We start from the raw sequence: 25,974 nt of genomic DNA, 5'->3' as shown, positions 1-25,974 counted from the left end.
TAGGAGAAAATAACCTTTGAATGTGATGCACATGATACAAGAAGCTGAGCTGACAGACATGGACTGATGATGTGGCAGCACCCACTTAATTTCCTGAAGATAATTGCAATGACATAGCTAACAAGCAGTTGCATTTTGCAGCTGTTCTGTGCAACTTTGGGAATGACTGTGAATGTACTCCAAACCAACTTGACGCCTAGCACAGCGAAGGTTTAATGAAGATTTGAAATGGAAATAGAAATACTCTTATAGTTAAGAGGTACTTTATTGAGATACATTTCTTACAAAGTTCACATTTTTAGCATTCATGTAAAATGTGTTCTAAACTGCAGAAATCTTTTTTATAACAGACAATATCTCTGGAAGAAATCAATCTTTAAATTTGAGAAGACATCAACAGATAGGTAGTGTTCGGTTCCTGTAATCCATTGCATTAAAATGTTATAAGTAAAACAGACATTGTAGGAAAAAGGTCTTTAAAAATTGAGAATATATTTTCATGTTGATCTAATATTTACTTTTTAATAATATGTTCGCTACATATACTGAAAAGACTAAATCCTTAATTTTGATAAAACAGTAAAAGAAATACTTCTTTGAAAAGTAACAGAAATTTGATATTTCACGTGTTCCTGGTCTAGCACTCGTCAATGAACCTATGTGACCTCTGCACAAAAGCAGTATATCACAGCAAGAGACACTGGTAAGTTTTAAAACCTACATGAACTGTCAGCTCAAACTGATTGAAGATACAGGCAACTTCTTTCCAAAAAGTGCCATTTCTCTCCTGTCAGCAGAAATCTGGGGACAGATCAGCATTGTAGGGAGATGCAGGGGCAGGGAAAGCCAGGAGAGCAGATGCAGTGGTGGCACCTGGTGGAGAGAAGGAAAGATGGGAGAACAGAGCTCATGAGCAGACCTGAACTTTGTTCAAGGGGCATTAGCTATGTTATATTACATTAGAATGTTTGCTAGTAATGTATAGGAGATAATCATAACAAATGCTATGTAACTTGCTGCTGGCTCAGTAATTACAATGTGTGTGCCTGGAGTATAGATTTATATTGTAGATAAATATTATTTGCTATCTTTATTTTTGCCTTTTTCTTTCTCCTTCAGTGCACCACGTAGCTTGTGTTTGCAAGTCTGCAGGCTGTCTCATCAAATATTAACAAACTTCAATTCCTTGGGTTTCCAAGTGTGTTGTGTATGAGAATGAAAATTTCATCATTACTCTTTTTAAATGCTGGTGGATAAATTTCACAATTATCTTTCGATGCAGATACAATCAGATATCCATTATCCACGCTGGGTGCCTCAGGGGGAAGGTAGAAGCACCAAAAATGTGTGACTTGTGCTTAAAAGTAGTGAAAACAAAAATAAATAAACACTTCTGTCAAAATGTTTCTTTTGGGCATTTAAAAAAAAGAACAAGTACTCTTTGATCTGTCACCTCATAAAGGCATTTTCAGCATTAGACCATAAGGGAAGAAGCTTAAACATCCAAGCCAAAACTTGCTTCATCCCAAGCCTTATTATATATCATGTTGCTTTAATAAAATGGAGCCAGTTGTTTTTGGTTTTTTTTTGTGGGGGGGGAGGAAGGTTGGGTGTTTTTGTTCGTTTGTTTGTTTTTTTGAGATGATGATTATTACAGTCGGCAGAGAGAAAAATCTCCTGATCACATATCTCTATGAAATACAACTATAAAGGAGAAAACCAAACAACTAACAACTTCATTGTTGTGTGAATAGAATAGTGGACACATATGGATGAAGCTGATCGGTGACAAAATGACCAGTCCGTTCATTTCCAGCACATGTCCCGCTCCCCTATGTACATCTCTTTCAGCATGTTATTATCTCTGTTGGCCAACCCAAATAATTGTTTGATGCATAAGATCTCTTCCTCCCCGGACACATGGGTTAGGAACATTAAGATTTTTCCCAGACAGTTGAGGTGGGACAGTTGAAGCTGGCAGGAAGTATGATTGCTTTCTCTCTGCATTGCATATCCCAGAGATCTGTGCAGCCTGGAGATGAAAGATGATCTTTCAAAATACTGTTGGAAGGTGCTGTCCTAGTAAACTTTTTTCTAGATCTCACTTTCTTCAAAGACCACCTCCTCAGTTGTCTCTCCAGTAGTGACTTCTCCTTCACTGCTCTCTGACACACTTGCCCGCAGATGAGATGGAAGCACATGGTTTGGCTTTGTGCGTGGAAATGCCCTCTGCTTCACCAGCACCTGCTGGAGCTTCATGCCCAAGGGTTCACTCACCTCCAGGCACAAGTGGTTGCTGCTTGGGTGCTGTTTTTTCTGTTTCCGTGAACAGTTTTTGAGGTATTTGATGTTTTTCCCAAGAAAGCAGAGTGTACAACCATAGGGTTCTGCCAGCAGGAAGCGGGACCACTGCTTCTGGAGCTCTGCTTTTACCTGGGGGAAGCAGAAAACAGGTGATGTCCTGAGCCAGCCCTGCAGCATACACATCTAAACACCAGCTATAAAAGGAGAGGGACTGCAGAAGTGCTGAGCTTCTTGTCCCTTTGGGGACAACTTATAGCTATGATGGCCCTTATTAGTGCAGAAATAGGCTTGTTTGCTAAGGGAGCCTTCAGGGCCCACCTTCGTCACTCAAACTCAGGAAAGTTTTTCCAGTGTCTGAATCCCTCTCTAATTATATGTATTGTGACCCTAATGCATATAAGGGGAGAGCTCAAGTGCCTTCCATGTTTACAGCCTGATGAGGAGGAGGAAAACCCCAAGGGCTATGGAAATAAAGACTGTGTGGATTTTCAAGTGTTATGCTTGGATATCAGGTTTGTTTTGCTGTTTGTTTGTTTGTTTGTTTGTTTGTTTTTTATTTGGTAGCCTGCCTTATATCCCCAGCACTCAGTGTCTTGTTTTTCCCTGCCCTGACCCCAGCTCAGCTCTGCGGATGGAGATCAGGACTCAGAGCCCATGCAGAGGAGCAGCCCCTGCTTTAACTGTCAGGATATTTGACCTGAGAGCTCAGCTCAGCTCAGCTGGAAGAACAACTTTTAACTGCTGTTGAGAGTTGCTAGTAGTTCTGTGCCTGTTGAACAAGCTCGCCCGTGCTACAGACGATCACCAGGTCTCTGGCAGTAATTCAGAAGATGTTCCAGGTTTCCTGGTTAAATATTAGGAGTCTATGCCCTACATTTTCTATTCAGCTCATCTCATTTTTTGCCTTTAAAAATGTGTCCAAAGTCATGAACAAGTGTCAGTATACCACAGTATACACAGTACAAGTGTAGTGTATACCACATCAACTGTCTGTGCAAGATAAGCACTTCTTGAATGTACTGGAGATGTACACCTAGACTATAAAAGAGGTATAAACAGCAAGCTTCAGCTTAGAAAATATTTAAAATTGTGACATGAATTCCTTAGCCTACACAAGCCTCATTTCAGGAGGCAGCCTGTAATGAGTCGTCGTGGTCATGCCAACACTGCATGCAGCTGTGACAGTGATGAAGGCCTCCAGTACACCAGGATGCAGAGAAGAACTGGGAGGGAGATCAAGAGGTTATACTCTTTTACTCAGTATGAACTCTGTATCCGATATTGGACCCTCAGTATAAAAAATACGGTGATAAGCTTGGACTTTTCAGTAGAGAAAAGTGATGGAGCATTTGTACTTTGAGGAGAGGCTGCATGAGTACAGCCTGTTCATCCTGCAGAAGAGAAAAGCTTCAGTGCGGGCCTGAATGTAGCCTATGAGGAGATTGTGGAGGATCTGGAGCTAGGAACTCTACTGAGCTGTTTTATAGGGACATGGGAGATAGTAGTCATAAACTGAAATAGGAGTTCTATCTGGAGCTATGGAAAAGATGTTTTCTCCTAATAGTGAAGCACTAGAGCAGAGGACAGGAGAGGTGGCAGAACGCCTGCATTGGTCACTTTTCAAAGCTCTGCTGGACAAAGCCATGATTCACCAATTCACCTTCTCTGAATTCCATATTCACTGAGTACTGAACAAGAGATTGAACTGGGGTTCTCCTGAGGTCCCCTGTGAGTTGTTCTGTGATTTCTCTGCTGGCACCTCCTTGCACAATAGCCATTAATGATATGGCTCCATTCTGGTATGGAGCAAACAACACCCCCAAACTGACCCTGAGGCTTAGTGGAAAACACCCTCCAGTCAAGAACTGCTTTCACCTCAAATTTAGAAATGTTCTTTGCAGTGCACACATTAAACTAATTTTTTGACTTGTTGCTTTTTGCCATGTAAGCATGCCAGATTTTGCAACTGCACCTAGACTGTAAGCAAAGGAAGAGTTTACCCTGGCCAAAGATGAAATCATGGATTTCATCTGTGTAAGGGAGCGAGGTTCAGGTGGCTTATCTGGCTTATGACTTCACTGGTATTTCACATGTCTTAGGGTATCTATACCTCTACAGTGTCAAGGTTAATTGAAAATTCTTTGCATCTGAATCCATTTGAATCTGAGAAGTCTTGCTTTCTTTATGCAAAAACGATTAAATAAGTTTTAAAAATGTAAGTATACTCTCCAATAACCAGAGTTAGTGTTTTCATCCTTCTTTGTGTCAGTAAAATATTTAATCAACTGAAAACTTATACCATCATCTCTTACCTCTCCATTTGCAAAGCAGTATAAAACTGCTACAAAAAAACCCTGTGGGAGACAAACAATAAGAAGGAAAAGTTAGATACTTGAAGGCTTTAGTATGAAAGCTATACATATACGTTGTGCTACCTGATTTTCAGAATGGAAACTAGTCGCCTGTCTTCATTTATCATTGAAGTACTCATAAATTTATTTTGTATTATACCTTAGCAAATGTGCCTTAGTTCATATGCAGATGTTGAAGAAAAGAGGCTCTACAACCCTATCTGATCTTATGTTTTAACTGTATTTTAATAACACATTGTTCTTCTTTTTATGCTATCACTGTTATACTGTAACTTCTGTTCCTAGATATGGTAAAACAACCTAAAATGCATGTCAGACAGGCCCAATATTTAATGTGATACACCTGATATCATTCTTTTTGACATTCATACTATTTTTTCCAAAATATTTCTGTTTTTCTCAGGTTTACAATGGAATTCACAGCAGCTTCAATATTTTTATTATTTTTTTCAATATTTTTATTATATCTACCATAGACCAAAAGCACTTTGAATCTATACAGAATTTTCTAGCTATCCTGAAAAAGTTAGAACCAATAATTCCCTAAGCATGTGTTCAGTAAGTAGGAATAAAACACTTGCTATGTCATGCCAGTGGGCGTAAGGGCAGGAGAAAAACCAATTACATACAATTCTGTAATAATACTTTAATTCTACCATATTTCATGCTTCGCCTGGATAATGGTTGGAAGATCTAGATGCTTCTGACATGTCCTTTGAGAGTGTACCTTTTAAATGACTCTCCACATCTGAATTATCTCACAGAAATATGAAAAAAAAATCTAAATATTGTTCCACACAGGGAGTTTATGATGAATAAATACAAAATCAGTGGCTTAAAAAGTAGCTTTTATGCAGAACTATATATGAAAAAAGGGTTGGCTTTTTTTTTTTGCAGAACTTTGTCTGAAGGTTGTTTTCTCATTGTATAGAAATGCCATGGAACTCGGACTGTGCTGCCTGGTGCTGCTAGGGCACAGCCAGAAATGTGGAGTCTCCAGAAAAGAAGAAGGCTTTGTGAGTGTTCATGGCAGCTCTATGTTGAATGTAGGTTTATCAACCCCCATGTGAATTTAATCCACTGCTGCTGCAAAAGCAGAACATGCAGAAATGCACAGAAACACTGTAAACTCACATCAGAAGGCAACATAGTTGTCTGTGTTTGCTGTTCATTTTATATCCCAATTTCTACAATACTTTTCTTGTGCTTTTTAAAAATGTTTGAGTTAAAGCCTCCAGGGAAGATCCCAGAGGTGGCTGTTTTCCTTTAACAAAGCAGTTTAACTGTTTTTAAACTACTCAGAAGCTTTATAGACTAAACAAATGTAACTGCGTACAGTTTATACACTTTTTTTGCTAATCCCTTTATAGACAATTTTGTGACTAAAAAAGAGAATCTACAATAAACATTGCGTAATATTTCTGTGCATTTTGAGAAGTTTTGCTTCTAAAGCTTGCCATGTAGCAGAGCATGTGCACATTCCTGTAAATAGATTGAAGTTTGTGCTTTTTGCCAGGACTGAGTAAGCTGTCCTCTGTATCCTTGTCCAAGCCACTAAATAAAAACTTTATTTAAAATGACTATGTTGCTTAAAATAACATCTAATCCCCACAACCTCTCCAAGTAAGGATATGTCTAACATACACTTCAGCACCATATCAAACAGTCCTCTTAGGGTGATGGTTCCACGTGAACTACCTTCTGCCTGCCCATACATTTTTCTGCTCAAGTGGAAATTTTTCATTAAATGCTCAATAGCACTGTCAGAGCACTGATGCATATACCAGAGCACTGGAGCATATGCACAGATTGAAAACAAAGACTACAATAAATTCTAGGGATGGTGCTTTGATTCCTTCATATTTCAGACTACAGAAGAGGGCAAAAGGAAAGAGTTAGTGGAACAACAAGGAATTCTGGCCTGAGGTATTTCTGGAAACCTCATTAAAGAGGACAACGGACACTGATACCACTGATATTGTTAAGACTGAATGGTAAGGCATGGCAAGAGTGTTGAATGTATCATCTCTCATGAGTAAAGGACAACAGGTAAACCAATCACATAATACAATCAGGAATGGTTGGAAGGATTCTCAGCCGCCCAGACCCTCCTGCTGTGCACTGGCTGTCCCCGCACCCCAGCAGCAGTTCCATAGCCTCACTGCCGCTAGGTAAGAATTTCCTTCTCATATCTGACCCAAGTCTCTCTTATTTTAGTTTTAAACCATTCCTCCTTGTCCTATCACTATCAGACCATGTAAAACATTCTGAATTATTGGAATGCCACAGTGAGGTCTCCATGAAGCCTTCTCTTCTCCAGGCTGAACATCGCCAGCTCTCTCAAATTACCTAGAAAGGTAGTTAAATTGCAGTGTTACATGTAAAAAATCAATACTCAACAACATTGTATAACGTGGATTGATGCCTATAGCAGTGCAGGGTCTGATTATGTCCATTCTATAGCCTTTCTAAGCTGGAAAATGAAGTTACCATGAAGCACAAGTGTAGTTATGCAGAAGTGATGGTGGAAGTGGTGAGAATCACCATTCATTTTCAGTAATGGCTAGCTGTGGAATTTGGACTAAATATTCCAAATTAATCATTGTAATGGAGCATGTTTCCTTTACACCTTCAAGTTTGCTGCCCAAGATATAAGTGTGCAGAGCTGCCAGCACTATACATATGCCTTCACTGCTTTAAGTTGATGTGTATTTAGTCGCTACTAAGGCACAATAACTGAAAGGGAGCCAAGTGAGCAAACATCTTTAAAACACTCCACTGATTGTATAGGTGGGAAATATTTTTTGCCTGGAGATGCTAGTCTGTGTTTGTTCCACCCATGTATGTACACTGACAGTCTTCTCTTTGCCCTGTTAGCTTTTTCACATGTACTGTACTTTGTGAGTTTACATCTAAGAGGCCATATTGTCACATCTCAGTAATTATGAATGTACACATCCTTCAGAGAAATTGAGCCAAACTTTAGATGAGGACAGATAATATTTGTTCAGGAAAAAAAGTTTGTTGCACAGACATTTCTAGAGAGGTGTTACAGGAATAAACCTCATTTTAATTCATCTGAATAACTGTTGGTACATTGTGAATTGCCTAGCTCTTTCAGGAGACAGCAACAAAGATCTTTCTTTACTCAGGAAAGTTGCTAACTGATTTACCTTTTCTGCCTTCCCAAAGAAATTGAAATATGGTAACTCCATCAAAAAGATGCTCTCTTAAAATCTTAGCTAAAAATTACGAGTTGCATCCCATGAGGATTTGTATGAAGTTTCTTTTTACAGTTATTTGTCATCAAAACAGGATCATTGGTCAAGCTGAAATGATTACAAAGAGGAAAAATAGTTCTAAATAGAGATATGTGCAGATATGAAATATGATTTACAGTTATACGTGTTAACCATGCAAGACTTAAATTTCAGGAACTATGGAAGCAAAATGTAGAAATGTTTTTTTTAAGCATTGGAAATAATAGGAGAAATACCTAATTCCTCAAAACAAGCACAGCCCCATCTTAGAGTATTCACCCAGAGAGCAGTTTCTCTGAACTGTGTGTTAAACCAAGGTAGGTTGCCCGAACAGGTTGCCTTCTATGATGGTGTAACTGCATCAGGGGACAAGGGAAGAGACATTGATGCTGCCTATCTGGACTTCAGTAAGGCCTTTGACATGGTACCCCACATGACAAGTGGTGATGTTCCGGTGTCAGTACTACGAGTAGTGCTCTTTGATACATCAGTGAAATCAACAGTGGGATCGAGCGCAGCCTCAGGCAGTTTATGGATGGCACCAAGCTGTGTGGCATAGTCAACCTGCCTGAGGGATGGGATGCCATCCAGAGAGACCCAGAGCAGTGGGCCCAGGTGAACCTCAGGAGATTCAACAAACCCAAGTGCAAAGTGTTGCACCTGGGTTATGGCAACCTCCACTACCAGAACAAGCTGGGGGACAAAAGGATGGAGCACAGACCTGCCAAAAAGGACCTGGAAAGTACTGATGGATGGCAAGCTGGATATGAGCCAGCAATGTGCCGTTGCAGCACAGAAAGCTAACTGTATCATGGGCCGAATCCTAAACAGCATGGCCAGCAGGATGAGGAAGGGGATCCTGTTCCTCTGCTCTGTGTTGGTGTGACTTCACCTGGAGAACTGCATCCACATGTGGAACTGTTGGAGCATGTCCAGAGAAGGGCCACAAAAATGATCCCAGTGATGGAACACCTCCCTTGCAAGGACAGGCTGAGATGGCTGGGGCTGTTCAGCCTGGAGAAGGCTCCAGGGAGACCTGAGCGTGTCCTGTCAGTATCTAATGAGGGTCTATAAGAAAGAAGGGGGCATACTCTTGAGGAGAGTCTTTTGTGATAGGATAAGGGGAAATACTTTCAAACTAAAAAAAAAACAAAAACCCTCTTGGAGTTTTCCTGAAGGCATTCATAGAAGTGCCTGGTATTACAGCTACCAAGCAGCACATAGCTCATGACACGTGCATGTCAGGGAATTTGGCGAGGTTCATGTGCTAAATTTGTCTTCAAGGTACTTGCCTAATGACATCAGCATGGTAGTCACATTAAGTTCTATTTTCCATCCAGATGCTTATCCTCATAGAAAATGCTTTAACTGCACTGATTGTTATTTCACTATTCAGGACTGTATCTCTTCTCATCAAACTACTCTAAATGCCATGTAGTCCAAGTTAAACTCCTTTTGCAAAAACCCAAAACGTTAAGGACCATCTCAGGCTTACTGTGTGAGTTGTATGGTCAGTGTAGGATTACACAAGATGGAGTGAAACTATGTCTTGTATCTTCATGTACTGTGTCCATTTTTTCTTTTGTTTTCTTTTTTATTACGTGTTAATGTGATATGACATGATCATTGTAGTGTATTTGACGTATGCTGGATGTACAAAATTAACTGGAAAAGATGAACCCAGACCCAATGACCCAATCTGCTTCTCCTGACTACAAAACCAATAGATCACTTAAAAATCTTAATAAAATTCTGGCTAGTGCTTTTTAAGAATTTACATGATTTAAAATAGTCGTGAAGAACTATTTAAAATAGGCTGGTCTTACTGTTTTCAGGTCATTCACTATCAGAGAACACAGGACTTCAGCTTTATGAAAACATCAGACTCTTTTTTTTGGACTTCAGAGTTACCATGTTTTAAACGCTGTGTGTATTTTTTATCATTTCTATGTACATTTAAAGGCATTACAGGCTGTAGTAAACTATTTTAAAAGGATGCTGTACGTCTGTGGAATCTAAAGTTAAGCAACCTAAATAGGTGGTGGATATATGACCCCTAAAATGTACTTGCAAAACAGTACTTACATGAAATGAACTCATTGTCAGCTGAATGAAAAGTCTTACATGTCTTGGAAATCCTTCCACCTGTTCATCAGTGATGAAGGAAAATATAAACTCATGGATCCCCAGCAATGGAATCAGCACAAGTGTAGATCTTGCCAGTCTTAAAAAGAAAATGTTTAATTATAGTATTTCTCAACATCCTTGGTGCAAAACTGAAAATAGATCTACATAGAAATTATTCCAGAAGTGATTGCCCAGCTAACTAGGGAGGTCTCAGATGACTAAATGTTGTCAAATGTGACGTCCCTCTATAACAAGAGAGGAAGGAGGATTGCGGAATTAACACACCTTTCAGTCTGACTTGTGTGCAGGGGAGGTCATGGAGCAGATCATCTTGGGTGAAATCACATAGCATGTACAGGACAACCAAGTGATCAGACAGTCAGCATGTGTCTACAAAAGGCAGGTCCTGCTTGACTTAACGTGATCTCCTATTAGACAACCTGCTTAGCGCATGAGGGAAAAGCTACATATATTGTTTACTTGGACATTTGCAAGGTATTTCAGGTATTTCCCAATTGCTATTTTTTTCTCCTTCTCCAGGAGGAACTGATTGCTCATAGTTTGAATGGATGGCTAGCCCAGCTAAATGGTTGGGCCCAAAGGGTCACTGTGAATAGAATTGGTTGGCAACCAGTCACAAGTGGTGTTCCTCAGGGTTCAGTTTTATTGAATATTTTAATCAATGATCTTGATGGAAGGGGTGCACCCTCAGTAAGTTTTCAGATAGTGCCTGTGTCTGTGAAAAACAGGTAGGTGCTGGTGTCCTAGGAAACTAGGAACATTCCACAGGTCTTCTAAACAGTTCCTTCTTTTGAGGGCCCTTTGTCACAATTGCAGAAAACGTGTCACAGCAGTCAGGGCTATTTTATATACATTCTGGATACCTGAGAGAAGAATTCATACTGCATTTTAAGCTCCTTGAGGAGTTTAACACATAAATAATGACCAGCCTTTATCACTCCAATAAGAAATTATTTGCAGAGCCTGTTCTGACAGCTGGCTTCTATAAATCTTGCTCTGAATACATTTTACACTGGTAGTGGTAGGTAGGTAAGTGTGGACACCTCCTTTGCAAGGACACAATGGGGACATTCCAATGCTGTGAAAATAAAAAGGACTAGGATTTCTTATTATGTATTACATACCTGTATTTGTAGTCATGGAAGCTCATCTGCTGGGCTTTTAGTTTGGAAATCAACATCCTTAGAATTTTTAAGAAGATGCCAAAATTAACCTTGAAAGAAAAAACATGAATTATTTACAATAAATCCTGTGACACTGTTTATATACCTAATAAAGAGAAATAAAACTGGCATTAAATAGAAGCAGGTTGTTCATACTGGTATAGGACAGAGCACAGAACAGTACAGTGACACTTTCCCAATATGAGCTCTCTTCCAGTGGAGGCACTTACAATATTTATGTACCTTAATAATGCAACTTTTCACCAAACTCATTAGATGAGCAGAATATGGTTAAACTACAGCAACAACTGGAATTCTCCAGAATTCTAAGCTTTATTCAGCCAGATGAAGAAGCCCTGGGCAGTGCATCCTTTTACAAATAATTTCACTGATAAAATGTACACTGTTAATTAAATTGTTCTGACTTGAGTGAGACCAATCTGCAAATATTTATATCTAAGAAGGTCTTCAAAGGTCTATGCAGCACTACTGTAATTCCAGAAACCAAATCTCCTATATAAAAAAGATATTCAAGTTGTGAAATTAGGAAACTCAACATTGCCTTGTTTCAGCCTGATCTACACATACATGGTCTTCCACTATAAAATTATGCTGGGGTTTGAAGTTCCAGACTTTGGCTATTGTGATCCCTCTCTTAGTTTTCCAGCAGTTTTGCTCTTTCAGCTTTTGCCTACTCACACCTTTCAAATCTCTTTCTTTTCTGGCTCTTCTCTCCAATGCCTTTTGAGAGAGAGCACGCTGTTGCCCATCAAATTATTTACTTCTTGTTGACTGCTTATTAAGTGCGCGTCTCTGCTTCACAGATCAGTCCCAACTATGTCCCCTTTCTCACATGTTTCTCTCCAGCTCAGAAAAAGCAAAACAGTCCATTGCTTCTTCTCTAAAGTCATAATTGCTACATCTCTTCTACAGCATGACAGAAAATTATACCCTTCTTTCCACATGCATCAATTCCTCTATATTGCAGACTAAGCAATCCTTCCATAAATAAAGTGCATTTCTTCTCTACAGTATTTGCTGTTTTAGACAGATTAGATAGATGCTGATCAAATCATCTATTCCTCTAAACTTTTTATGGCTTATTGACTATGTGAAAAGTAAGTTGTGCTGGAGACATACATAATCCTCACCTATCAAAATTCTTTCTGTAATAGTATCCTCAGGAATTGTTCTAATTGTGCTATTTTCATCTCTTCATTACCATCCAATTTCAGGTTTAATTTTTCTTTTTTTTTTGAAAACATATATTAGTCTTGTTCTGCCATACTACTTTCTTTTTTTTTTTTACGTTATTCTGGTGTTTGTTTAGATGAATGCTTTCTCCCTACGACCATCAATATTTTCTGTTGCTACTTCTTTGTATCCTTTCTATTATAAAAACATACTCTATAGCTGCTCACCACATGGTAGTATTCTCCTAACCTGTTCACTGAATAGAAGTATGATAAAAATACAAGAATCAAAAGGTTTTGTGTTAGTTTGTGCAGAGCCTTGTGGAAGTCACGGAGAGGCTGACACTGAGAAGTTTCTTGCAGATAGATAAAATGAAGCTGTATGCATTAACAGTGAGTAAGAAGTCTCATTTACAATCTTTCCTGTCTCCCCTAATACTATGTTTTGATTACATTTATAGAAAGGGTCACAAAAGATATAGTTGTGTATGATATGTAGGTTTATCTGAAAGTAATGCCTCCTATTTATTTCCATGGAAATTACAATAGATACAAAAAAAATGCTATTTGATTGAGCAAATTTGCAGCTATAGAACACTGTTTTTCATGCATCATGGGCCAACATGATAAGAGATTTTATTTTCAATGCTGCCATCATATTAGGAACAGACAAAATAGGTCTTACTGTAATGGAAAACAACATCGGTCCTCGGATGATCCACCAGATTCCCATGTGTTCATTTGTTCCCCAGCACCTGCATAATAATTTAAAAAATAATTATATTGTTTTCACAGAAATAAATAAGAAAGCTTAAATAATTCATGTTTCAAAGGGAACTTGACAAAGTTTAAACTTCTAGGTGGTATTCAGGAGAAATTGAATTAAACTATGAAGACTATAACCAGCAACTGTAATTGTACATTTTGTGAAGGTCTTCCTGCTAGAATTTTGAGAGAAGTTTCCTTAGGCTGCAAACATCCCAACAATCTGGTCAATTTTTTTTTGGATCCACACTACAACTGCATGTGGCATAGAACCTTCACAGTGGGACACATCTTACCTAAATTTAGTCATCTAAAACCATCAACCAGAAAATAGTAACCGGTGAGCTGTAACTTCTTAACTAACCAAAAATTATGCATACAGACTCTTTGAATGGAACAGAATAATTGGAACAGTTGAAAAGGACTGTCAGAGATCAAGCCCAACGGCCTGACCACTTCTAGGCTATGCAAAAGTTAAAGCATTTTATTCAGGGCATTACCCAGCTGCATGACAAACACTGACAGGCATAGGGCACAAACCACATCTCTCAAAAACCTGTTCTATTGTTTGACCATCACCACAATTACAGATATTTTGCCAAATATCCAGTCTGAAATCTCCACTAATGCAGTTACCAGGGAGCAGAGCCCAGTTCCTCCTTCTGTTTCACCTCCTTAGGTTGCTGTGGAGAGCAATGAGGTCACCTCTTGGCCTCCTTTTCTCCAAAACAGACTGCCTATATGTCCTCAGTTACTTTTCACAGGACATGCCTTCCAGCCTTTTTATCAATATTGTTGCCCTCCTCTTGATGCTTTCAATGACCTTCATATTCTTTTATATTGTGGAGACCAGAACTGTACAAAATATGCAAGGTGAGACCACACCAACACTAAATATAGTGGGAGAATTATCTCTTTTGACAGGCATGATGTACTTAATGTACCCCAAAATGCAGTTTGCCCTGTTGGCTGCCAGGGCATACTGTTGGCACGATGCAGATTGAGCCTGCTGTCAACCAACACCTCTAGGTCTCTTTCTGCAGGGCTGTTCTCTGTACATTTTCCTCCCAGTCCATAACTGTACCTGGCATTATTCTCTCTCAGGCACAGAACCTGGCATATGCTTTTGCTGAAGTTCATGCCACTGATGATCAACCTATGTAAATCCCACTGCAAGGCTAATTGTCCCTCCAGAGAGTCAACAAAATCTCCCGTGTTAGACTCATTAGCACACTTGTTGATGACGCATTGTACTCTTGCATCCAGATCACCAATAAAAATAAAAACAGTAGCCCTAAAACTGAGCCCTCGGGAACCCTGTCAGTAACTGTCCACCAAGTAGATATACCCCCATTCACTACAACACTTTGAGCTCTAGCATTATGCTGGTTCATCACCTAGAGTAGTCTCAACCTGTTAATCTCAAAGTTGGACAATTATTCTAGAAGGAAGCCATAATGAACAGTACCAACAGCCTTACTAAAATCCAGAAAGATCATGTCCACTGCCTTACCTTCATCCACTAAGCTGATGACTTTATCTCAGAAGGAGAACAAACTACTAAGGTAATAGTTTAACTTAATGAATCCATGCGGATTATACCTGATAATAGCTTTGACCTTAAACTGCCTTTCACATCTCCCAGGCTAATCTCCATAGCTTTTCAAGGAACTAAGGTACCTTGTCCTGGGTTTCACATGCACTTTTTGTAGATGAGTGTAACATTGGCTGTCTTCTTGTCAACAGGAATACACTACACTTCTAATTTGTCCTATACACATATTCATTATCTGGTGCTTGATCTAGCGGTTGGCAACCCCAGCAGCATAGGGGTAGAAATGGATGATTCTGTGATCCTGTGATTCTTTTTTGCTAATTAGCTTGCTGTAAGCCTGTGGGAATATGGTTTGTCATTTAGCATCTGTATAAACTCTAATTCTGTGAGACTGAAATTGTGATTTGATTCTTGATGTTGTTGCTTGATAAGTATATAGTTATTCCAAACAAAACTTTAGGAACCACAAATAGAAAAAGAGAATAAAAGAAAACAAATCTTACATGAAAAACCAAGTCTATGTGACACCAGTAGCAAATCAAAGTCCAGAAAACTGAAAAACTGATGGCTAACAATGCAACATGCCCTCAGCATTTAATTCATTGAACACTGAACATTTAACTTCAAGTTTTTAATGAATATCAGATTTTGTCATTATCTACTATAACTAATATATTTTTTTCTAATCTGGCATTGAATATTAATAAAACTAAAATCACAGACGTTCTACAGGGAAAGCACTGGTCTCCTTTTCTTGTTAAGATGCTCTCAGTGAAGATGTTTGTGCAGAAATATTGCCTCACATGAGTGAAACATAGATACAATAGTTTTCATTTGAGAAACAGTGAATGTTCATTTTCCTTCTTGATTTATGTATAATTTAATCCATGAATTTCTAGTAGTTAAATGTGAAAAGAATAAAATTAACCTTTAATATCTAGCAAGCCTTATTGTGTGCTATATAATCTTAATGCAATCCAGTAGTTAATGGTTGTGTCAATTACTATCTAAAGCTTCTTGAAAAAAATTACCAAACTGAAAACCAGTATTCTACGACAATTAAGCTTAGTAACCTACCCTGTGTTCTCCAGTTTTGATCTGCTTATTCCCCAGGGACCAACAAACAGAATAGGAACAACTGCAAAAATATAAAAAATATAAAAAATAAAAAAGAGGTCAATTAGAAAATTCTTTGTAGAACTGAATATCCCATTTTCAGTGTGAAAATTGTACATACATATATAAATACATAAACATTGCTGATCAGTCTACATTTTATAAGTCCTTGATGTAGAGAAACAAGAAGAAATAAGAATACTCCAGCAGAGGCCATCAAGACTATTGGCACCTGTAGTGCATCATGTAAAGAAGAGACAGAGAACTAGATCTCTTCAGCCTTAAGAAGAAATATTTAAGACAAGGCCTAACTGCTGTCGTCAAGACAAACGACAGCAGAAGCACATAGAGCAAAGGTGCACAGCAAAAAGGTGGTAAAAAATAGGCAAGAGCTATAGCAGGCAAACTTCAGCTTAGGTATAAGGAAAATATTCTTCACAATTATAGTAAAGAAACATTGAAATGTGGATACAAACAAGTAGTAGAATTTTCATTCCTCCAAATAATTAGAATTTTACTGGTTTTGAGCAAACTCATGTAACTTTGAAGTAGGTATTGTTTTGAGAAAGGAGCTTAGAGTAACACGACATGGGAAATATTCAGACTGTTCAATGAAACACCAAGAGTGAAAATAATTCATTCTTATGACTGTAATTTTCAGTGAAGTTTTGTGTTGTTGTTATTTTTTGTTTGTTTTTGTTTTTCTTTCTGTGAGAAGCAGAGGTTCAACAGAGGTTCATTCTGGAAAACCATTTTATTAAAAATAAAAACAAAGACAAAAATAGGTTTCCATACAACAATGTGTTTGGCTGGACAATGCTCACTACGTCTAGCAATGGGATGAGACCAGATGATCTCCACAGTTCTGTTCCTTCTTGTCTTCTTCCTTTAGTTCTAGGAAGAGCGTAGATATTACCCTCATAAATTAACTTGGTTAGATAAAATGAGTCCCTCCTTCTATCAGATAGACTAACCTTAAGATATAGTCAAGTTTAGCAATAGAGAACAATACAAATTTCAAAGACCAGCGTATTTGTTTAGCAAAAGGAATTGATGTGTGCTAGTTCAGTAACATTTCCCAGTTTATGCTGGGAAACTGTAATTAGTATCATTTCAAACTTTGTTGTCATTTTATTTGTTTGTTTTTGTTCGAGTTTAAACAGATCTTTAAAGTTTACCCAGGTAAAGATTTTAGTATGCAATAAAGCAGAGAAAATATGGAATAATTTATAACTATGTAATCATCCACTACAATCTAATCCTTTAAAAATGATTGTCCTTAGTACAGCTTTTTTATTTTTGCTTATATATATATATATATGTATGTATGTATGTATAAAAATACACACACATACATATATATACATATTCTATAGTACTGGATATGCAATTTTACATTTGAAAAAGTAAACTGAATGGTGTTAGTGAGTGAGGTAGTGAATCTATACACTGATAAAATCTTTATGATCAGCCTATATTCTCATGGCCGTCCACCTTATCTTCCTCCTCAGGTTAGTCCACCAACTATGAATCAATATATTCAGCACCAAACCTACATATTGTCTAAAATTATATTCTTTAATCTTCATCAAAAAACTAACATGTCACTTATTATATACTTCTACTGAACTTCTCTTTTGTTTCAAAACAAAAGAGAAACAGGATTTTTTTCCGCTTCTCATTAGAAAATATTCACCAGTGACTTGAAAAAATACCGCAGAATCAAGAACTTTGAAATTGTTAGGTACTCACCCCATCCTATCACTATGTATGTCTGCAGCAGTCGTCTTTCCGAGAGCACAGCAGTAATCAATAATGTATGCAGATAAATTCCTTCTACTAATAGCCAAAAATAATTTGCCCCAACAAAATAGTGCATGGAAAACTGAGCAGTTCTGCAAATGATTAAAATCTGTAGGAATGAAAGATCAGGAACCATTGTAATACATAAAAGCTCTGGCAAATCCTAATTTTCCCTTGTTACTTTAGCAATCATTTTAAAATCAGTATGTGGTTGTGGTACGTATGTATTTCAGTCATATCTCTTTCAAGATACTGAGCTACTGTTATTTTGGGAGATCTGGACTTTCTAGGAATAGGGGTAAACCTGTGCTGCAATTAAGTTGGGTATATCTCTGCCTTTGAAGAGTAAAAGGGTAGAACCAGAGTTCAGTACACAGCTGGAGAACTGTCAGACATACGACTTGATATTAGAATAGTCTTTTGTAGAGACAGGAGCTGGACTTGATGATCCTACATTGCAAAGGGGACAGAACTAGATGATCTTTAAGAGCCCCTCCAACCCAAGCGTAAGGTGCATAACCTGAAAGAATAGCATCCACAGAAAAAAATGGAGGTGGATGGTATATTTTGTATGGCTTATTCAGATGGTATACAGACAACCAGTAAATAAAGAAAGGCTCACCTGTTGCTGATGGTCGAGGCTTGCCCAGGACTCCACAGGTGAGGGATCTCCAACAAGAGATCCTTCCCCAGTGGTGGTCAGCCCTTAAATGGGGTCTGGGAGAGGTGGAGCCAGACTCCACCCCCATTGCCTTCACCTGTGTTCCTGTGGCTGACTCAGTGCCACCTCAGGTCAATCAGTGGTTCAGTCCATAATTCAATAGTTCCCATACACCAAGCCATTCTACATTTCTACGATTCTATGAAACTTGGGGTCTCTTCCTACTTAGGTTTCACTATGTTTTTGGAAACCACTGAGAGTTCATGCCAAGGGAACTTGGGAACAAGGGCAAGCACTGAGGAGTATTAATTTTATTGATTACTAGAAGAGAAATGCTCTGGTATACAAGCAGATCAGCAGAACTATTCTGTTCTTGTGAGGCCCCATCTGGAGCATTATGTTTGTTGTTTCTGTTGTTTAAATAATATGTTATAATTTATCAACACAGCTTTTTCATGCTGTCTGAGATATAACAAATAACAAACACCTTAAAACTTGGTGCCATATGGCAAACTTATAAATCAGTAACTGTTATAGCAAATGTGTACTCCCATTGGCTATTAGCTATGAACTAAGAAGTTACCTCAGGACTGAGGTAAAATATCCATCCAGTTTCATCATTTGGTCTTTTGGAGTAAATCTTGTAGAATACAGTGTCTTTAATAAGAATGGCTATGGCACGTAAGATAAAAGATGCAAATAAATTCATATGGATGTAGTTTCTTGTGCAGTGAAGTTTCCTGTGAGGAAAAAATTATATAAATCCTCTGGACTATATTCAATTCAAAGAAAGCTGCAACAAAAAATACTGTTATAGTAATATTGTTGCCATCTATTGATTTTATACAGGAATTTTTTTCCATGATTTACATCAGAAACAATAAGCACAACTATATAAAAACAATAGTGTGTGTATTGTGTTCTATAATTTAAAAATGCATGCAGATTTGTACTAACCTGAGTAAAGAAAGTACAAGGAGAGCTAATACAAGTGAAATGAGAGAAAAATAATATCCTATAGTATACAACAACTGTAGTGTGGTAAGTAATTTATGTTCTTCTTCCTAGGGAAAAAAAAAAAGAGAAGCTATACATGCAGGCAGACAAGTAGTGTATGAACATAAATCAGAAGTTTTGAGTCCGATTTATTTTGCATGCAGAATAGTCAGGGCAGATATCTGATGTCTGCTTCCTGCATTTCCTCATGAAAACCTTGTGGGAGAGATACTGGAGAAAAGATTCAGATTCTTGTCAAACTTGAAGGCATTCAAGGTCCCATATTCATATTTCTCTTGCACAAATCCAATTTTGAGTCTTAATTACTAACCATTAACAATCATTACATAAATGAAATGGACCCTAACCATTTAATAACTGCAGACTCCGCTTTACCTATGCACTGAAATGCAATCACTGTTTGTGTGGTCTGGGGACACAAGATACACATTGTTCTTGTGAGTAGTTTTCAGAGTCAACTGTACCTATAAAGTCACTGACACAGACTGTGTACTTAATACTATACGGGTGTTAAGGAGTTTTATTTGGGCTGGGGTTTGTCCAGCAACAGTTTTGCTGTTAATTGTGTAAACTAGCTACTCATACAGCCACTATGTAACACTCTCCTCCTACCATTTAGCTGTTTCTAATTAGTGTATGCTAATAAGCTCTATCTGGATAGAAGAGTGAGATGTGCCTGCTGGTGGAACTCTTGGAGAGTATGCCCAGAGGAACAGAAGGAGATTCCCAGGGGATGTTCATTAGTCACTCAGCTCCATGGAAACATTCCAACAGGCTGAATTATATTGGCTGTGACATTTTTTCAAAACTGAAACAAGTGAAATGAAGTTGATTCATCAGATGTGGCTGAATACAAGCTCTTCGTTATTCCTAACAGCTTGTGGCTTTTGACTAAATATAATTACATGGTATAAACACACATTTGGGTTTGTTTGGAAAGCTGGCTAAGGGTTTCAGAGAAACCTCTTGTTGTCACACCTGATGAATTAAAGTGGTAGTCTTTCACCCAGATTTACAATCCAGACAAACCAATAGTCCTCCAAGTTCACCACACTTGAATAATCTATGAGGTTGGAAAACCACATATTCACTATGTAAGGAGTTGACTAAGATCTTGGTAATTCTGAAATAATCTTGCTTAACAAATAATAAATGATCAATAAGTTACTAATAAAAATAAAATCAATAAAGTAATAAATGTTAATAGTGCTTACTGAAGTAACAAAAGCTAAATAAAGTGTTCAGTAGTAATACTCCTCACCAAACATACTTCATTTTGAGATCAGCAAAGCTGAACAGTATGGCAAAAGAAGTTACAAGAAGCTGAAACCAATCAAATCCCATATTTTACTGTTGTCTGAAATCACTGCATTCATTGCAAGGGGCAAGGCAGTATGATACCTGGTTTCTACCTTCAACTGCTGTGCTAAAAGGCTCAGGAGGTCATGGGGGTTGGAAATCTGGCTTTGGCCAGCTTCCAGTTCTCTCAGCTATTTGCAGGTTTTTTATTTCAATTTTATTAGGACATTTCAATTTTATTCAGCACATCAGAACACTAGGCTCTAAACAGAAAGCAGGATTCTCCTTCCTTAATCTTTCTTCCTCTGCTTCTTAGCAGTTTTCAATTCGGTAATCTCAATGAAATCTGAACATCTTTCACAGGTATTCAACAGAAATATTTTATCAGCTATTCAAGAAGGGATTAAGAAGATTAAAGTATTAAACCACAGTATGCTTATGTTTAAACCACATCATGCTTACATTTTTTTTGAGATTATTTTTCTCAGAACATTCTGAACTGTCACGCCAAATGTCTGTGGAGTTTTCCTTTGTTTGCCAAGTTCCTTCATCTAAGCAGACTCTGTATACATTTCCTGCACTTCCTGAAAGTAAATAGACATTTAGTTTAAGACTAAGCTAAGTTTAAGACTAAAAGATGAAAATAAATATTTCATTTTTCATCTAAGGATTTTTCCCTTACACCACAGCAATAAACCCTTGCACAAATACAAACGAACAACAACAAAAAACACCTCTGTCTTCGATTATATGTTTTTCATATTTGCATAGAAGAAAGCAGGGAGGATAGCTAGTGTCACCTCAATCTTCAAAAAGGACAAGAAGAAGGATCTGGGAAAGTACATGCCAGTCAGCTCCAACTGTCTGTGGAAAGGTGATGGAGCTACTGCTACTTGTTCTGGATGCTATCTCCAAGCAATTAGAGTAGAAAATTATCAGGAGTAGTTAACATGGATTCACCACAGAGTAATCATGCCTGCCCAATCTGGTAGCCTTCTATGGTGTCATGACTGTCTGGGTAGATACAGGTAGAGCTGTGCATGTTGTGAACCTTGACTTGAGCAAGGTGTTCGACACTGTCTCCCGTAACATCCTTCTTATGAAACAAGGTGTAGAACAGGTGAGCGGATGGTGAGGTGGACTGAGATCTGTCTGACTAACAGAGCTCAGAGAGCTGTAATCAGTGGCACACAGTGTAGTTGGAGGCCTGCAGCTAGCAGTGCTCCCTAGGGGACAGCGTTGGGTCCAGCTTTGCCTCAGTATCTTCATCAGTGACCTAGGTGATAGGACAGAGTTCACCCTCAGCATATTCTGATGATACAAAGCTGGGAGGAGTTGCTGACATACTGAAAGGCTGCCATTCTGTGGGACGTGGACAGACTAGAGAGTTGGGCAGAGAAACCTTGAGGTTCAACAAGTGAAGAAGGCATGTGAAGAGTCCTACACCTGGGGAGGAATAACCACATGCATCAGTATAGGACAGGGACTCATCTTCTAGAAAAGCCTTCTGCAGAGGTGGCCCTCAGGGTGACTATGAGACAGTACAGTGCCCTCATGGCCAGATAGGCTAGTAGTATCCTGTAGTGCATTACAAACAGTGTGGCCAGTAGAGTGAGCAAGGTCTCTGCTCTGGTCCCGTCTAGAGAACTGGGTTCCTCAGCTCAAGGCAGACAGGGAAAGATAAATAGACGGGGTCTGGCGCAACTCCCTTATGAGGAAAGGCTGAGAAATCTGGGGCTGTTCAGTCTGGACAACTGTTATGAGGCACCCTCTTAGCCCTCTCCATATAGCAGCAGGCACCAGAACATCTGATTTTACTTAAAATGACTGGAATTGAGAGAACTGCTTTAGGAGCGTGGTTTGCTGTGATGATGCAAAGACTACCTGTCCATGTCCAGTGCATATTTTATGATTCAACAAGTAGTGCAGTTTTAACAGATTATCCAAGCAGGAAATGACCTCCACTTCAACTAGTATTCTTGCACACTGCGCAGAGAAGGAGACTCTTTAAGGACCTGATTTATACAATATGCCAAATATCTCTTTAAAAAGTAAAAAATTGAATATAAGAAGAAGAAATTTCCTGTCTAGGACAAAAAGCTAAGGGATCCCAGAAGTTCATATCAGAACATGTCAAGACGGATCTTAGGATTTATGTTATTTAGTGAACCATCTTAAGTTTTCATTCAAAAATTGCTCTGCTGTAGTGTGATACCACTCTATTTCTAGGCTAGTTCTAAAGGCAGTCAACTGACCAATGCCAGATACAATGTGGAAGAGACAAAAGAATGCTCTGCGAGTTATTCTGCATTATCATTAGGGAGAACTTCAGCAACACTTCATAAGCTCTAATCTTCAGAATGGCCATGCAGGAACTAGTCTATGAGGATGGACCTTGTGATTCAAGAGTCAGGAAAAGGGATAAAAATTAATGTAAACCATAACTGGAGCAGATACTCTACCTTGACACTGAAAAAAAAATGGCGTTCTTATGAAATGAAGTCCAAAAAACCTTAATTCTAGAGTAATCTAATTTTCCAGTGCTCAAACTTGGCAATGATGCCAAATCATAAAACAAACAAACAACTACCTCAAGCCCACAGGCATTTTCGGTTCGTGTCTACTTGAGTTTCAGGACAAACACAACTGTACCTTGGAAACATGAAGAGGAGACCACAAGTAACCCCAGATCCACAGAATCCTTAGAACAGACAGACAGCAGGGCTGTCCCAGTGACTCTTTTCCTAATATGCTGGGGTATGGATAAGAATCCATCCCAATCTATTTCTCATTAGTATTAGTATTCCCCATAGTGATCACAGTGGAAAGCTCCATGATCTCGTGCAGTGTCTTACATGTTGCTTTTTTTAGAAATTCAGACAAAAAATAGAAAAAAATAAAGAGTTTCTATTACAGGGAGGGAAGTAAGATGCTACTATGTTTATTTTGAACAGCTGAATTTCTTTCAAGTGCTTGGCAGAAGCAGATACTTAATAGATAAAGGCTAGTCTTCCCTCTTTTGGAGCTCAGCAGCCCCCAAAAAAGATAATGATGACATTAAATCCTATGTGGGGTGGACTGGTGAAAGGTAGGATAAGCAGCCCACAGTAGTTTGCCAACTAAAGAACTCAAGGTTTTTTAAGAGATATTATTACAAATATGATTACAAAAGCCATACATAGCTAAGAAACACTAAGCAGCGGAGTCAGAATCACTAGAGTGGTCTTATAAAAGTGCCTTTTAATTTCTTCTTGGGAAAGGGGAGACTATTTGCTTATAGATGGCTTTGCTCTTACAGATATTACTGCTTTATCCCTTCTTGGGGGGAAAGGAGGGCCTTCTTGCTCCACTCTGTCCAGGACAGCACAGCTTGCAACACACCACTTGCTTTTGGTACAGCACCTTGCACTGAAGGGCTGACTGCTCAGTCTGTCTATTCCATTCTCCTATGTGAGTACTTAATCTCTTGTATCAGTGGTCATCCCAGAAGCTGAACCCCAAATCTTTTACTGCCAATCAAGGCCTAGCTGTACAGATACACATTCTTAGAAACTTTGCTTTGACAGAGCAGAGGTGAAGCACTGAACTTCATTAGTGGTAAATAATTAAGAGTAAAAAAGAAAATAATAATAATTAAACATTGAAAATAATTTTATGTGTCAAATCAGAAAAGACTTGAAAAGAAGACAATGGAGCAAAATAGACCAGCACTATTTGTCCTGTGTCTGGATTGCCAGCATAAACTGAAAGAAAAGTTACAACTTTTACATTACCATTCTCCAACCATGGCAAATATGAAGGACAAGGAACAGATACTTTTCCTGGGGTTGAGTATGGCCAGCAAACAAATTGATCAAAAGTCCCATTACAGTGTACTCCTGAAGAAAGATGCAAATAGATGTTTTACAAAAAAATGGTTCAGACAATGGATGATCATGAAAAACACAATGTGCTGTTTTAAGTAAACTTCAAGCATGCTGTAAAGATATCAGTCCTTTCATATGGAATCAACATCACTTGTGCTCAGGCAAGAAAAGAATATTCAGAAAACTGCATTCACAGTGCTATGTAATGTTTGATGAACAGTGCAGAATTGGCTGCTGCTCTTTTTGCTTTGGTGTACACAGCAGCAACAGGTTTTACATGCTTCATCATGAGCTTCTAGTGTTGTTTAAAATCATCCTGAGAACTCTGTAGTCTAAATGCTCAAGTTCTCAGTCACTGTGTACACATCAAAGACTGACTGCTGAAAAATACAAGATATTCCATTTTTCATGACCTCTGTGACACTAATTCTCAGCTCAGATAATCATCATCTTCTCTGGTAGCAACTTCTTTTGCTGTCTGGGTAATAGAGGATTAGGAACTGGCAGTCACTCAGACCAACTCTGTCAGTTTTCACAGATACCACATCACTCACAAGATATAAGGATAAGATACTCTTCAAATTGCACATTCACATTACTGGTTGGAAAACCCAGAAACTAGTAGAGTTCTCTGTCTTTCTGTCATTTTTTAGAATAAGTTGAAGTTCTCATCTCCAAGGATGGACAGTAAGCTATAAAACAAGGTAGAAGACTATATCCTGCTCTGTCTACCATAACAATCAGCAATGCTTTGATGATCTTTGTGGAAAGAAACAAGAGTAACTGTTAAAATAAACAAGAATAACTGTTCTTTCTTGCCAGAATCTGTTAGGGGTGCTTTTGCTAAAATATATGGACAACACATACACTGTTAACAATTCTGCTATACCTTTCAACCTGTGACTCCATCTGCCTTACAATCCACACAGTTGATAACATTTATATAGATGCATTCTTATTATTCCCTTCCTCCATATCTCATCAGGGGTACAGAATTCAGGTAGTTAAGACAAGTGCAGATTGTTTAGGCCAACAGGAGAAAAGTAGTTTTTACCCTACTCCATGACAACTGGAGTTTTGAGTATGTATAGTTCTTCTACAAACCACTGTCTTATGACATCTTACTATGTGTCACTGCTTTTTGGCTTCCTGGGTCATCAAGATTATTTGCAATTGCCACTTCCCACCATAACATACTCCTCTTTTACATTTTATTCATGTGTTTTTCTGACAGAGTTTCAGTACAGGTCATTGATCTTTAGCTTCTTACCACTGTTTAGGGAAAGAAAGATGGGAAGAGATGCCCAAAACTGAACACAGTACTTGAGGTGTAGCTTCACTAGACCTGAGTACAGGGGGATGATTGCTTCCCTGCTCAGAGCACTATTTCTTACACAGGCCGGAAGGCCACTGGCCTTCTTAGCTACCTGGGCATGCTGCTGGCTCACGTTT

The 25,974-nt window shown here is 38.4% G+C and overlaps 1 protein-coding gene across 2 annotated transcripts in view; it reads right to left on the bottom strand.

The window, feature by feature from the left end:
• Window positions 1-743: 743 nt before the first annotated feature.
• GLP2R (glucagon like peptide 2 receptor) overlaps window positions 744-25,974 on the bottom strand; it is a 33,105-nt gene continuing 7,874 nt past the window's right edge. The window contains exons 2-13 of one of the 2 annotated variants that reach the window (XM_065748626.1): window positions 24,430-24,534; window positions 21,119-21,240; window positions 19,298-19,404; window positions 18,924-19,080; window positions 17,629-17,788; window positions 15,838-15,898; window positions 13,126-13,195; window positions 11,209-11,297; window positions 10,022-10,160; window positions 4,617-4,658; window positions 2,278-2,433; window positions 744-1,357 (exon numbers count right to left, since the gene is read on the bottom strand). In XM_065748626.1, coding sequence (XP_065604698.1) covers window positions 1,289-1,357; window positions 2,278-2,433; window positions 4,617-4,658; window positions 10,022-10,160; window positions 11,209-11,297; window positions 13,126-13,195; window positions 15,838-15,898; window positions 17,629-17,788; window positions 18,924-19,080; window positions 19,298-19,404; window positions 21,119-21,240; window positions 24,430-24,534 — 1,277 coding nt within the window. In that variant the 3' untranslated portion in view covers window positions 744-1,288. Of the gene's footprint in view, window positions 1,358-1,926; window positions 2,434-4,616; window positions 4,659-10,021; window positions 10,161-11,208; window positions 11,298-13,125; window positions 13,196-15,837; window positions 15,899-17,628; window positions 17,789-18,923; window positions 19,081-19,297; window positions 19,405-21,118; window positions 21,241-24,429; window positions 24,535-25,974 lie in introns of those variants that run through there. The other variant, XM_065748625.1, reaches the window with a different exon arrangement.

This window comes from Cyrtonyx montezumae, unplaced genomic scaffold (genome assembly GCF_038088225.1).
Source record: "Cyrtonyx montezumae isolate F1298 unplaced genomic scaffold, pur_monq_1.0 scaffold_50, whole genome shotgun sequence".
NCBI classification, from domain to species: Eukaryota; Metazoa; Chordata; class Aves; order Galliformes; family Odontophoridae; genus Cyrtonyx; species Cyrtonyx montezumae.
Note: the sequence above shows the minus strand (reverse complement) of the source record. Positions and strands in the feature narration are given on the sequence as shown.